This window comes from Tetrao urogallus (genome assembly GCF_951394365.1).
Source record: "Tetrao urogallus genome assembly, chromosome: 1".
NCBI classification, from domain to species: domain Eukaryota; kingdom Metazoa; phylum Chordata; class Aves; order Galliformes; family Phasianidae; genus Tetrao; species Tetrao urogallus.
This window is the reverse complement of record NC_136813.1, coordinates 101,495,769-101,510,778: the sequence shown is the minus strand read 5'-3', so window position 1 is coordinate 101,510,778 and position 15,010 is coordinate 101,495,769. Positions and strand designations below refer to the sequence as shown.

Here is a 15,010-nt window from a genome sequence, read left to right as displayed (position 1 = left end):
TTCAGACTACAGCACACAGACACATAGGCAGGCTTATTCAACTTTGAATATGCCTAAATTTTGAGCTTAAGGCTGGTTTAGCAATAGGCATCAGTATATTACTTTAAGGACCAATATATTAGTTTAGCAAAAGGAATCAGTGAGTGCTAGTTCCAAAACTTTCCAGTTTAGCTTTGGTGTGCAAGCAGCCTTGTTTTTCTCAGTGATCCTGCTTCATAGAAGCATTGAAGTCACAATATCTTTGCATCTACCAGGTACAAGGACTTTTTTCTTGGATTTCATGTATATTGTTTTGAGTTGTAGTGCATCAAGCTGGAAAGTTGCTCATTATGGCACAACAAGCAATGGAAAATTGTCAAATTGGGGAAAAACAGCAAGGTTGGACAAAGGGCGCTGTGATGAACTTCTATGATCTTGATACTACAGCTTACTTTGACATTACTACAATGATAAATGGAGAAGACAAATGCACTTCCTCTTTACTATTTGTAAAGAAAACCAGGAACTTAATACACTAATCTTTTCAGAGTTATTTCTGAAATAAAATTTTTAAAAAAAGAGGTTGGCTAAAAGAAAAGTGTTATCAATACCTACTGTTCTCAGAAAATTTTAAAGATTTCCTACAGTAGAAACTCTGAAACAAAACAAAACTGTAAAAGCAAGCAAATATAATGTATATTACTTACAGTGTATTTCTAGAACCTGCATTGCTATTTGAGGTGTAGCATTTAGGGATTCGTGATCTACTCTGCAGCTTACAACTGCACCATCATCATTGCGATCTGCAAGGAAATCCAGTGTGCTGCTGACTGTGAATGTTTTACGAGTTGCATCTTCTTCTTTTAAATATTTAACATCTGAAAGAAAAAAATAAACATTTTTGTTCCCAATATTTTCAGAAAGAAATAGTCCAAAATTAAACAGCAACATTTACCTATCAAACTTATTTAAAAAAAAAACACAAAAAACAAAAAACATTTCATGTACTTATTGACCTCTTTAAAATATGAGTAATTAAACTGTAGCTATTCTACTCTTTTCTCCTTTTGCCAGAGTAGAAGGTGTACATTGCAGAAGAAAATTCAAGATCAGTTGCTTGATACTGCACTCAGAGGGTAATTGCTTTCACGATTCTCTCATGTTTAGGTCCAAATCTCATATAAACCACAGTTCATTAGAAAAGTGTAGTCTACTCCCACTCTCACTTCCCTAATATATTCACAGTGTCACTAACTGTTAAATATTCTACATCCATCTTCGTAATGCATATCACTGAATCCGAACAAAGAGTTGCAATACATCAAACTCATGCTTACTTTATTCATTGCTTATTTTGTTTTTTGGCTAGAATCATACTAATTTATTAATTAAACTAGACCAAAGTATATGTATATTAAAGTTGATGAAAAAATAGAGATAGTATTATTATATGATATATTACATTACATTACATTACATTACATTACATGATATAATATGATATGATATTATTATAATACCTCACAGTATTTAGTGGGATGTACAGATGCATCCCAAGAACACTGGAAATAAAATTACTTCAAAGATACTTTCCACTCAGTGCTTTTTATCGTTACTCACTGGCTTACTCTTTCAGAGCAGAGCCCATTAAAAATCTGTGCTAGCTTTCAATCCAGATACTACTGTGTTGGGATCCTACCACCATGATTAAGAATTCAATTCAGCTCGAAGTTAAGGTTTAGACTCAGTAAATTTCACTGTAGGACAAACAACTTACATTAGAACTGGAGAACCAAAAGACTAAGCATTTATTTTTAAAAGTTATTGTTATTATTATTATTAATAACTTTTCTTACATACATATGAGAACTGGTTTACTTGGATCCCATCTATTTATAGTAGTTATTGATTTGCTTATTTCAGTAAAATCATAAGCTTGCTATATTGATTTATGACAAGGAAGGATATAAAAGATATATACACAAATACATATATATATATATGAAATTACACTGAGATTGCATACATCTTCTGTGTCCTAAAGAAATGAAAACACGAGAGGTTTCAGCTTTATAAATTATGTTAAATCCCATTAGAAAAGAATATGACCTAAATAAAATTTGCATTAAGTATCCATATTAGAAAGCAAATATTAAATGGCTTAAGCTACTTGTTCATAGATAAAAATACCTCTCATATCAGAAAGATGTTCTTTTTCATTGTCTCTGGATAAATGAAGACACCATATACATTTTCTACTTTTTTCCTAAGACAAAATCATTTATTGCACACAAACATTTTTTTGCCTTTTGGTTGCCAAACTTTAAGAGATTTCAAATTTCTGACGAGGTGACCACCAATGTTTAGGAATAAGAAGATAGGAGAAATACTGGTCGGGGCTAAAGCAAAGTTATTATAATCAAACGACAAATTTCTTCACTAGCTTTTGAGGCACATAATTGGGATTTTGTTCAAAGAAGTAAGTATGAAATTCAATAACAAGCACCTACACAGATTGCTTTATGTTTGTAAGCAATGTATACAATCAATTTCTTATTGACTTTAGGAGGACAGAAAGCTCCCGAGAACTTCAACAACTTTCAGTTCAGTGAGAAGCTGTGGACACTTAATCTCTCAGGAAAAAAAAAAAACAAACACAAAAAACAGTTGATTTACTAGGCAGGTGTTTAGAAGTCTTTCCCTAGACACCCTTTATTTAGAGGTAAAACCCTTAATTCCCTCTACTAAAAAGATGGTGCTAATATTGTTGCAGTTGACATCCTTATCATCAGAAATACTTAGCTAGCCCACTTGATCAACTGTATCTTCTTGGATGTTTTTTTCATAGCAAAAGAAAGTTATTATATTAACAACATAAGCCCTTCTGAAAAGAAACAGCAGTGGAGATCAGGTAGTGAGAATGTAACCCCATGCTAGCTTTCAAAATATTTACCCAGGGTTTTCACAGCATTCATAAATATGTCCTATGCAGTCTGCTTTTTAGCTTACTTTTCTTACTACTCTTGTCAGCTAAAAAAGGCTTAAAAATATTCATTACAAAAGAACTTTGTCTGGAAATCACTATAATCAAAGGATTTGGAGGATACCTGAAGTGTAAGCAGTTTTACAGAAGTGGAACTGGAGGTATTGCGTACCAGTTGAACATTAATCAACACTGTGCCTTTACACAGTTGAGAGTTGAAAAAGGATTGCCCTATAGTAGCAATAGTATAGCAAGCAAGAAGAAATTATTATTCTCTTTTATTTAGTATGTTTGCAGCTGCATCTAGAATAATCAGCCAAAATTTGGACTTTCCAGTATAGATGTCAACTAACTGGATTACAATGAGAAGTTGGAGACAGTTGGATTTGTTCAACCTGATGAATAGAAGACAAACTACTGTCTTGAATTTCTTAAGAAAAATCCAGAGCCTTCTTGGAGCTGTACAACAACTGAGGGGCAATGAACACAAGTTACGCCAAGACAAATTCTGATCATGTTTCATGAAATTATGAAAACTCTCCTCAGTAACGCATCTCAATTACTTGAAACTTCTATCCCAGACTAACTGTGGAAACTGTCCTTTGAGATTCTTCAAAACCAAATCAGATAAGACATTAGGCAATCTTATATAACCTTCAAAAAGAGGTTGGGCCACACCAACTATGGGAATCACCTATGACTATCAGACAGGCATACAAACAGACACCCTCATATTAACTATTAATTCTAGCTTATAGCTCACAAGTACAGATGTTTGATGGTGAAAATAATAAACAGAAGTAAAATGGTATCTATCATTCATTACTCATTATCATTTCTAAGAGTGCATACATAAAACATACATATAGAAGCACCAATCTTATAAAAAGATCATTTTGCTGTTTTTAAAAGGCAAGTATAGTTCTTATTTACATTTAACATCATCATGAAATGGCATTTCTACCTAAAAAAAAATTCATCCTCCTCTTGGAAATTAATTAAGACAAAATACAGGATGTCTGTCAGAATATTTACTGTATATTAAAATGTATAAACTTATTCAAAATATCTGAATTTGTTGCAACAAATCAATTGTCATTATCTTATATATATTTTAAGTCTCATTTTCCTAGGAAAAAAAATCCTTTAAAAATATTCCTGGAATATGAAAGACATATTTCATATTTTATTGTTGAAATTAGCTGTAACAAGTTTTGTTGGAAAAAAAAAAAATTAAAAATTGTATATTTAGCTTCTTGTATATTTCTGCTTTTAATAATCTCTTTCTAAAATGTCACCAGAATGCTAGAGTGCAGATTGCTTTGTTAATTTGGTTCACATGAGACAGAACACTAAAATAAAAGACACAGTACTCAGTGCTTTGCACTCAGTCTTATTACTAGCACTTACTGCATCAAACAGTATTCTTTTACCACGTGATTCCTTTTTTGAGCAATGGAGGTACAATTTTAGAATGGCTTTTTCCCCTTTGGTGCAACTCTGAACTCAATGCATCATTTATATTCTTTTGCACCATGTATAATACACTGTAACACGATTGGATTTACTGGTGCTAGACAGACGAACTCCTAACCTTTAATGTCAGCTGCATTAGCATATAATTTCGTATCTATTTTCTCAGATTTATCATTTCACCTTTTACAGTGCACAAAGCTAATGCAAGTTCTGCTGATGCCACTGCAAACTGGTTAGGTTATTTTATTTCTAACCTTTGCAAAATGGCAATGTGATCTTCAGAAGATCTGAAAAGCTAAACTGAAATGAATGTGCTTTCCTCTCATTTCTGTTTTTTCCACTTTTACCATTCTTCTTCACATAACCTTTGTCCCTCCTCTGCCCTCTCTTAAGATAAAAAAAAAGTCTGTTTAGAAACTGTGGAGAAGAACAAATTAGCTATAGAGACAAATGACTGAACTGATTGTTTGGCTTCAATTACATAACAGCTGAAAGAAAGGCAAAGTTCTTATACCAGATTTAAAAATATAGTAATTTCTTCAAATTTGCTAGTAACTGGGAAGAAAGGTATTCTGTGCTTCCCCATTTTCTTTCCTTGTTAAGAGTGCTCAAATATATTTCAAATAATTTCAGCCTAAGCTTCCTGTCTCCAATAAAACAACTTTGATTTTCATCAGAAATGTAAAGACACTTCTCAAAGGGACTGCGTTCCTCAGACAACCAATTACCACCTCCTGTTAAATCAGCTTTGGTTGTGGTAAACAATAATAAAGGTAGATTAATTAGTTCTTTAATTAATGCTGCAACTTTGTTTGAGGCAATAATTTCAGCTAACAAAAATCACAGTGTCAGACAAATACGAGACAAAGCTGATCATAAAATCACAGATTTGCATGGGTTGGAAGGGACTTTAAGAAATCATTGAATCCAATCCCCCTGCTAAAGCAGATTCCCTACAATAGATCACACAAGTAGAGTCCAAGAGGGTCTTGAGAATCTCCATAGAAATAGACTCCACAGCTTCTCTGGGAAACCTGTTCCAGTGTTCCGTCATACTTGCAGAACAGAAGTTCTTTGGCATGTTAGTGTGGAATTTCCCCTGTTCAAGTTTTAGGCCATTACTCCTTGTCTTATAGCTACATACCACTGAGAAGATTCTGGCCTCATACATTTGTCTCTCACCTCTCTTTAGATATTTATAAATATTTATCAGATTCCCCCCTCAGCCTTCGTTTTCCAAGGCTTACCAGAACCAGGTTACTCAGTCATTCCTCACATGGGAGATTCTCCAGCACTTATCATCTTTACAGCCCTCTGCTGGACCACTTATAGGAGATCCCTGTCTTTTTTGAACTGTGGAGGCCAGAATAAGATACATTATTCTAAATATGGCCTCACCGGAGCAGAGTAGAAAAGAAGGATCACCTCCCTTGACTTGCTGACCACACTCTTTTTAATGCACCCCAGGATACCATTGGCCTTCTTGGCCACAAGGGCAAACTGCTGGCTCATTGCCAACCTGTTCTCCACCAGGACACCCAGGTCCTTCTATGCAGAGCTTCTCTCCAGCAGATCATCACCTGACCTGTACTGATGCATGCATTTATTCCTCACCAGGAGCAAGACTATACTAAAATGTGGGGTTTTTTGTGTGTTTGTTTTTGTTTTTGTAAATGGCTATGCAAAAATATTAGATTTCATATCATATACTGATTTGGTCTTGTAGTAGAACAAATAGACATGACTTAAGTAAAAGCCAAGACCTTATAATTTTTATTAAAATACATCAGGCAGCCTTCTTTTATAGAAAGCTTTATCTACTCATTCACCAGAAAGGATTTTAAAGCTGTCGTGTGTTTTACAAAAATATGGAAGGGAAAGTAACTTTTGAATAACGAACACAAAAAGGGAAAGAGAAGACAGAAAATAAATACGTAGTTTTCATATGCAACTATTTCCTATTTTATTGGATACTCAAAGAACAATACTTGCTTTGGTTTTAGTCACCTAAAACCTGTGAAATCTGCTTCATGCCCTGCTAAGTATTCCTCCCTCTCTTCAGTCCTGCAGACACTCAGCATTCTTGTTACAGCTGCAGATTCCCAGTTTTGTAACTGGGACTTTCTCAGTGGCTAAAACTTGACCCTTCCTCGCCTGAGCAGGCTCTGTATCTCCCCTATGGGAAATGCAATATCCTATCTGCTCCAGACAGCTCTTTCTCAGCCAGTCATTTTACTTAAAGAAGCATAACATGAATCTAATAATTGATCAATATGTCATATGTCATATCACAAAAGCAAAAAGAAAGGAAAAGATAAAATATCTGGAGTGAGTGTCATGGCTGTGACAATATTAATTTCACAAGATATTTCTCTATAAAACATCCACTTTGAGTTAAATACGCTAAACAGATTTCAGAGCAGTTCAAAACATCAGTTTTTACTATTGGAAAAGAAAAATAAAATAGTGGTTACATGGCCACTAGAGTCACTTAGAATCAATTCCTTAACTAGATACTATCACTAATTCATTTGATAGTTGAATATTAAAGACTTTTTTACAAACATGAATTAAAAACATAACTGTAAATAAGCATAGTTATACAAGTGTAACAAATTTCACAAAAGTCCTTTAAATACCTTTAACTTCTTTGTCATTCTTGAACCATCTGATATCAGCTGCTGGCTTGCTACCAGATGTCTTGCAAGTTAGCTGCATTCTCTCGCCTTCCATAACTGGTGAAGTAAATCCAGTAATTTGTGGCTTCTCAGGAACACCTAACAAGCAAACAAACAAAACGTATCTGATATGTTCAACTGTTACCATAAATATATGATCACCTTAGATTTCACTTCTTCATTTACTGTAAATTCTGTAAATGGAATTAGTAGTTCATTGTCTTTTATCAACATTTATTTAAAATTTCTATTGTAAATAAACTATCAATAAAAAACAGAGAACTTATCCAGTTTTCAAAGGAATATGGATAATTTGTATCTTAGAACGTATTCTATCTAAAAATATTCTGCAAGCCGGTTATAAACTGATCTGCACAGTAAAGAAAATGTTGAAGTACACTGGAAGCATATTGGAAGTAGAACTCTGAAGAAAAACAATAACTGGCAAAAAACAGCTAACTGATCTAAGTTGAGAACAGATGTTTAAGCACGAATTATGAAGTTTTAATAAAAAACCCAGGGAAATAGGAGGATGAAAACAAACACGGAAGTTATATTATTTTCAGAGAACCAATAATGAGGAAAGAAAAAAAAAGTATAATCACAGATCCATTGGTTATTGAGAATTCTTTAGCTGAATCCAAGGTCTTTGGAAGAGGTCTTAGGATTCATGAAATAGCATACATATTATAATAAATTTTGAAATAGTTATTTTTCAATGAGCCATGAAAGATTATAAATAAATTTATGAGTAGCATTTACAAAAATGTCATTGCCATATGTATAAATCTATTTGACTTCGGCAAATACAAGAATAACTTACTTTAAAATGATACTGAAGATTGTAATTTTAAGATGTCTAAAAACATCACTGTTAAAACTCGCATCCGAAAAACTTTGATGCACTCATACTAATGGCAAGGTAAATGGATTAGTCACAGCACCTGATCTTGTAACCTGCATTTCACAATTTGGCTCATTTACATCACTTTTCCAAAATGACAGATTATGTGCATAAAAACCAAGCAGCAGTACATATCACAAAATACATTTCTGCAATAAATCTACTCCTCTCTTTGAGAACACAAAATGTTGTCTACCATAGTACCTTGACACTTAAATCTTTTAATCCATATCTGAACCGTCAAGAAAGAGATTATTAGTACATAAAAAGATGGTTTATCTGATTAAAAAGATGAAATGTTTTTCTATGGAAAAAAAAGTCCCATTCTCAAATGGAAAGAGTTTCAAGAGCTTAAAATGTTGCTTTGAAACAATTCTAAAATATAAATAAATAGATAGATAGATAGATAGATAGATAGATAGATAGATAGATAAAAACCAAAAACAGGCATCTTAGACATTTTATCTTTCATTCTTGAAAGTAAAGTAGTTGATGGCAGGAAAATTTCATTAACCCCCTCTCACACTCCTCAAATCGAAGATAAAACTAAATGAACTGTGGAAAATCAAGTTAACTCTGGTTAATAAAAGTGGTGAGATGTTTTTTCTGTCTTTGTAACACCTTTCTATGTCTTTCTGTCATTTACAAGTTTGAACTGGTCCACTCATCTGTTCTTTAGATCATGCGATGCCTCTCTACAGAAAAACAGATTAACCTCAAGCAAATGTTACTCCTGCATATTCTGCTTTGAGAGGGTATTTTTCATTCTCAATGGCAAATTTCTAAAGATTTTTGTAAAATGGTCTCATGTGGACTGAAATGTATACATATTTCAGGTCATATACTCAAAAGCAATTTCCTGTCTATACTAATCTGAATATTACTGGTGCAGAGAACATCTTACATCAGTCCTATTAAATTCAACTGTTTGCCTGTCTACATATAAAAAATTAAAAAAAAAAAAGAAGAAAGAGTATAGTTGAGGGATATAAAAAGGAGAAAAGCATTAAAATCAGTCTCTATAATCATATCTCTTAGGTATGGATTTTGGTTTCAATGAACTCTAGCCATTTCAGCAGATTGAGCTACTGAAATTTGTCAAATTATGTAAAGCTTCAAATAGAAACTTTATTTCCTGGGCACCTCTAGAAATCCATTGCTTTTCTATGTATATCCATAACCTATGGGGAAAACAGTAGAGCATTTAGAAGATAAAGCATAAAAGAACCAGCAAACTGAGTGAAAATATGCACTTTACAGACAAAAAGCAGAAACCAGAATGAGCCAAGCAAAAGGAAAAACTATAAAGCTCTAATGACTGTTTTGATTTCAGGCTGATTTCTTCCCTTTTGCTTTCTGAAGTACATTGCTGGGAGATGAACATACACACTTTCTTCACATTTCTGGTGCTTGGGATGTAGAAGTTATGAAGCACTCCTTTTGTGCCATTTGTGTACTTCTTAATTCATTATCCTGTCCCAAATAGTAAGAGGCACATTATTTTTCAGCATAGCCATATTAAAAAATTAACTACAGGGACTCGAGATATTTACATGGCTTTTCTGCAAAACTTCAAACGAATTCATTCATATCGTTATTTGCCAACGCTTGTTTCTGTAATGTGAGCATGCTCAGTTATTTATACTTACCAAGAACGGTAAGAAAAGCCTTGGAGGTTTTGACAGGCATAGTAAATAAAGAGCAGGTGTACTGCCCTTCATCTGACAGAGACACATCGCTGACGCTGATACTCAGTTCATGCCACGAAGCTCGAACCAGCTCAATTCTGTTGTCCCGTAGAGCTGGAAGAAAAAAAAAAAAAAAAGGTAAAAAAACCCAGCCCATTAACAAAGCTTGGCTTGTTACATAGGAGACTCTATATATTATCCTAGGGAAGTTACACCCAAGAATACAGGGTTACAAACAGTTGTCTTAACACATAGCTGTTAGTTGTTTTCTGTGTGGAAAGAAGCATGAGGGTTTAGCAAGTTTCTGAATACTGAACTTATTTACTTCTAATGTATGTAAACCTAAAAACCTAAGGGACTTAACATTTACATTTGGTCAAGCTCTGAAAAACCAATGTTGTGACTGACTTCTGCTATCTAATAGCTTTGTGCAGTCCTTAAATAACTTCTCTCCAGAAGCATTTTTTTTCCCAAGAATTTACATGCTTGGGTGAATCTTGAGAATTCTGTTTCATCTAGTAACAAACTGCATTTTCAACTAACAGATCTAGTGCTGCATAGGTTGCCTACAGATTTCTCTCTTGTCTTATTACTACTGAGGTTGAATTAATGAGTTTTCCTGAAGACTGTTAGAGCATTTCTGGTTATGAATATATTCAAAGTTCTACATGCATTTGGAACACATTTTATGGTTTGAGGTAGTTGAATATTGTGGTCTTATTTTTCTTTTTTATGGCAGCTAAAAATCTGACCTATCAGAAAATCATTCATAACAAAATTCTGTTTGCATGAAGCCAACAAAGAAAGAGTAAGAGGTAGATCACTTCAATTCAAAATGACACTTTAGCTAACACTTTAAAATCTTACATATTTTAAAGCATTCAGATTAACCCACATTTTCTATTTATGAGCAATCAAAACATCCAACTATTTAATTTCTTTAGAATAATGGAATAATGCTATTTCAGAAATCCACATATATTAATTTTTTTGTTTGTTTGCTTCTTCAGTGCAGGAACACTACTATCAGAGGTAAGTAAGCACTGTAATTCTCCTATGTGAACAAAGCCTCTGTAACTTGGAAAGCACTGTTAGGTTCAAATCTTTGGATTGACAGGTTTCAGTCTTCAGTGAGTCTATTTTTATCGTAAGCCTCTGAAAGTTCAAGTAAAAGTGGACTATCGTAATTACCAGGAGAGCTTTGCTTTGATTTGTGAGAACCACCAAGATGCTCAGTTCCTAATTCTGTTCTCACTCTACTCTTTCAAAAGTCCCCAAAGGCTTTGAATTTGTTTCACCTACCATTTATATCTGTCCAGTGAGAAAAACGAAGCTTTAACGTGGTTTGTTTGCTACTAAATCTGGATGTTTCTGACCCATCACAAGACTCCCTAAGTACTGTCAACACAGGAAGAATTAGAGCAAAATAAGCAGCCACAGAGAAGATTTAGCAAAAATGTCACTTAAATTCGTTGTCTTCTAAGGCTACTCTTCAGGTTTCTTTACAATGACTTCAAGACAAATTTACTGGTTATTTCAGGGTAGGTCAGCTAAAGCTTGACTTTCTTCGGGGTCTGATGACTGAAAGACAACAGCTTAAGTAGACCTGACATACAAGCATGCCATGCGTTTTTCTAAGGCACATCAAAGAGGCTGAGATTGTGTGCAGTGGACACATTCTAAACATATCTGAAACATATTCTGTCCCTCCATAGAAAAAGCAAATAATTATTTAATATGTAATAGTAAATGCATATAATAATGAAAAATAAGTGCAATATCAAACAAACAAACAAGCAAATAAAAAGTCCCAATACGAAAAGCTATATCAGCTTTTAAATCGACATGTTAGCAATATTAACAGGGAAACATGCTCAAGAAAGTACATGGAAGCAAGCTCCTACCAATGCAGAACAGCAGGCAAAGTCGATGACTGTGGCTTTACTAGCCAAACGTCCTCACAACAGTAAAGTTCTTGCTGTCTTTGAAGAAATAATTAGAGACTCAGAATTCATCTGTCAGTGTTACCATTCTAGTCAGATGAAAACTGAGCTGTCATAAGGATGGTCGTTTATTTCATATTAGTGATCTTTCAGAAAAAAATATTTTCAAAATGCCCCAGTGCTTCCAAATATTTTGATTCCCACACCCATCATTTGGAAAACAAAATAGAAAATGAAAGAAAACAACAAAACCTCAAAACAAAACAAGTACCTCAGTATGCCAGAATGTCAAAGTTGTGACTTCTGCATCCCAAGACAAAAACTGTTCAAAAATAATGCAGTATATAATCTTACACTGCACTGCATTTTGACAACTGCCATTGTCTCTGATAGATTCATTGTTGAAATATTTTGCTACAGATGGGGCAATGTGCAGAATCTCATGCATTAAAAAGAATTATAATTAACCCCAGCGTAAGATGATGCCAGAAAGAAACTACTTTATCCTACTGGTATAGAGAAAAAGCAACAACTGAAATACAAACCAACTGCATGAAGTACACTCCTGCAGCTACCCTCATTTCCTCCCCTCCACAGCTTTTTAACCTTTGTGCAACATGAAATCGTCAGCTCAATCAATTTTCTGGAAAACCAGTAAAAACAACCACTGATGGAGAGCTGAGATCAGAAATACCCTGCCTCAGCCCAGAATGAAATTTATTGAAGGCATGGGGGAAAGAAGAGTTTTCTAATGGAAATAGATTGTAGAGGAAACTGACGAAAAAACTTTTCCACTTTCACTTAGACAAGGCTAGCACTTACATGGAGATTTTTTACATTCTTATTTTCAAACTTTATTATTTATACCTTTATCAACAGCTATATATTTCTTTATATCTGCTCAAAAAGCCAACAAATTTCTCCTATGAAATTGAAAGCTGTGGTAGATGCCAGAATTGGTTTCTTTCCATTTTCTGTCAGGTACTTATTGCTGACAGAGTAAAGACTGACTAGAGAAAAGAAGACAACAAAGCTATAGTCCTGACTCTGGTGCTCTGGGTCAGAAGGAATCTTCTGGGAAAGGGTGACTGCTCCCTAGTAGAGCAGGTGAGTCAGCACTGAAGCACTGGAGAAGCCTGCAGCACTGCTAGTCAGCCAGCACAGAATGAGTGGAGCAAGGGTCTCTTGTGAGGCAGAGAGTAAATTCTTGCCAAGTCTGGCTGATGGAGAAAAGAAGCCTGTGGAGTTTGAATAGAAGCAAGCTACTTGGAGGAATCAACTGGAAAGCAGAAGCATGAAGGAAGAAACACACTCCTCAAGGAGCTAGTGGAAATGAAGGAGATTTGTTTACTATTCTCTATTCAGACAATTTCCGCAGATCTGACCTCTACCTTTTTTATAAGCATTTTAATTGCTCTTCCTTTGAAGTCAGAATTGCCCCGAACTGGGCAATTTTACCGGTTTCAAGCTAACTCAAGGTTATGCCATAGAGGAAATACAGTATCAAAAAGTAAAATACGAAATGCTCTCCCTTATTCAGTCGGCTGCTGAAAAGAAAAAGTAGAACCTCATGATCTGTAATTTGATTCATACTAACACAGATTCATGCTTCCTGAAATGTTCGTGCATTGTTCAGTACATATGGCAGTAAATATTCCTAGCTTCTCCAAATAAATTACCAGGAAACAACAGGCTTATGTTTAAGCATCTCATGCAGCTACCATGCTGTTCTGAAGCAACATGGTTTATACCTCCACTTTTTATGAAGGTTATACTAATAGCCACAATTTTATTCCACAGGTAGTTTCAGAGTACTATTGATTAGACATATGGCAGTACTGACAAGAGAGCCTAGGTTTGGATAGAATTTTGTCCCTAACAACCCTACATACTCTCTCCTCACTTGACTTGCATCCTCCTTTCCCATCCTCACTGCTACCTCTGCCTGCTCTTTCAGAAACTTTCCTGGAAGCTCTTCCTTTTTTCTCTATTTTACTTTGTAAGAAGCCCAGCAGACCTTGTAGGCCTTTTCTTGGGGATCTGCATCCATATTCTAGAATTGTCATCTTCTTGACCATTCTTATCTCCACACTTTTGCATGATACTGGGATGCTATAATGGTAAATAAAAAGAATATGTATTTGATTTCTGTTATGACATGGTTGCTCAAAACAGTATCAAAGAATACCACCTCTGGCATCTCCTTCCTGCTCTCTTATGTTGCAAGAGCTCACAAAACGTAATTGCGTAAGTTCCAATATGCCCTAAGTCCATTATTTCATTTTTCTGTAATTTTCAGGCAAATATGATGTAATTAATTTGAAAGGTATGAAGTAATTATGCATAAAATACTTGTTCATAAGCAGACACACTTCATTTACTTTACCTGTCATTCTCTCCTTCTCTGCAAAAGATTTCCTTTCAGAATGTTTTCTGACTCAGAAACAAGAAACCCTGATAATTTGCATAGTTTAGCCTATTTTGAGTAAAATATACAGTTGCATAATTCAGCTGCATTAATTAGCAATTGTTGAAGCTGGCAACCATTGGAGAAAACTGATCTCCTAGTTCAGTCACAGAAAGCTGTATTTTATTTTTTGGCACAAAGTAATAAAGTGATCATATGTAACAATGCAGTGAAAACTTGCGGTAGGAATTAAATAGAGAAAAATTTTTCAGAAATTTATACTACCATGGAAGAAATACCCACATTTCCCATAGTAAGGAAAAGAACAGTTGGACATGTTACAATTGCTGGAGTGCAGCATCTCAAATCTTATTTCTCTAATGCAACTACATCTTATTAGTGTTTAGAGCCAAATATTTGAAGAATGGGGAAAAAATAAACAACAAAATCCCTGAATCCTCCAGAGTACTTTGCAGATGTTTTGACAATACTGACTTGACATCTGCTGCCATCCTGGGATTCACTCAACGACATTTTCTTTCTTATGTTAGAGCTGATCTCTCTGTCATGGGAATAATGTAGCTGCTAGCTGGGACCAGAAGGATTCCTCATACTCTACAGGTCACGCCAGAAATTTAATACTTATGAAACTGAAGTAATTCCTCTGATTTTAAAAATCCAACTTGCTGAATGCAGGAACATCAGCAGCGCTGAAAGAGATTTCAAGGGATATATAATCCATTTAATTTGCTTCTGGATATAATTGAAAAGGCCTTTTGCATTGTTCCTAATGAAAGTAATATACCAAAATGCAATAGAGAGGATCTACAGCACTTGCCAACAGCTGTACATTAAAATCTGTCAGGCCACTGACAACCACCAACATTATCATGAAAACAAATAAATAAATAAAAGAGGAGAAGGGAAGTAAATGAAAACAAAACCACAACTA

At 34.5% G+C, this 15,010-nt stretch overlaps 1 protein-coding gene across 2 annotated transcripts in view; it reads right to left on the bottom strand.

Moving 5' to 3' along the window:
* Nucleotides 1-15,010, bottom strand: part of CADM2 (cell adhesion molecule 2) — a gene marked incomplete at both ends in the record, with an annotated part of 624,831 nt that overhangs the window by 121,385 nt on the left and 488,436 nt on the right. Inside the window, 3 exons of one of the 2 annotated variants that reach the window (XM_079549178.1) lie at nt 687-857; nt 7,078-7,215; nt 9,670-9,822. In XM_079549178.1, coding sequence (XP_079405304.1) covers nt 687-857; nt 7,078-7,215; nt 9,670-9,822 — 462 coding nt within the window. Of the gene's footprint in view, nt 1-686; nt 858-7,077; nt 7,216-9,669; nt 9,823-15,010 lie in introns of those variants that run through there. The other variant, XM_079549179.1, reaches the window with a different exon arrangement.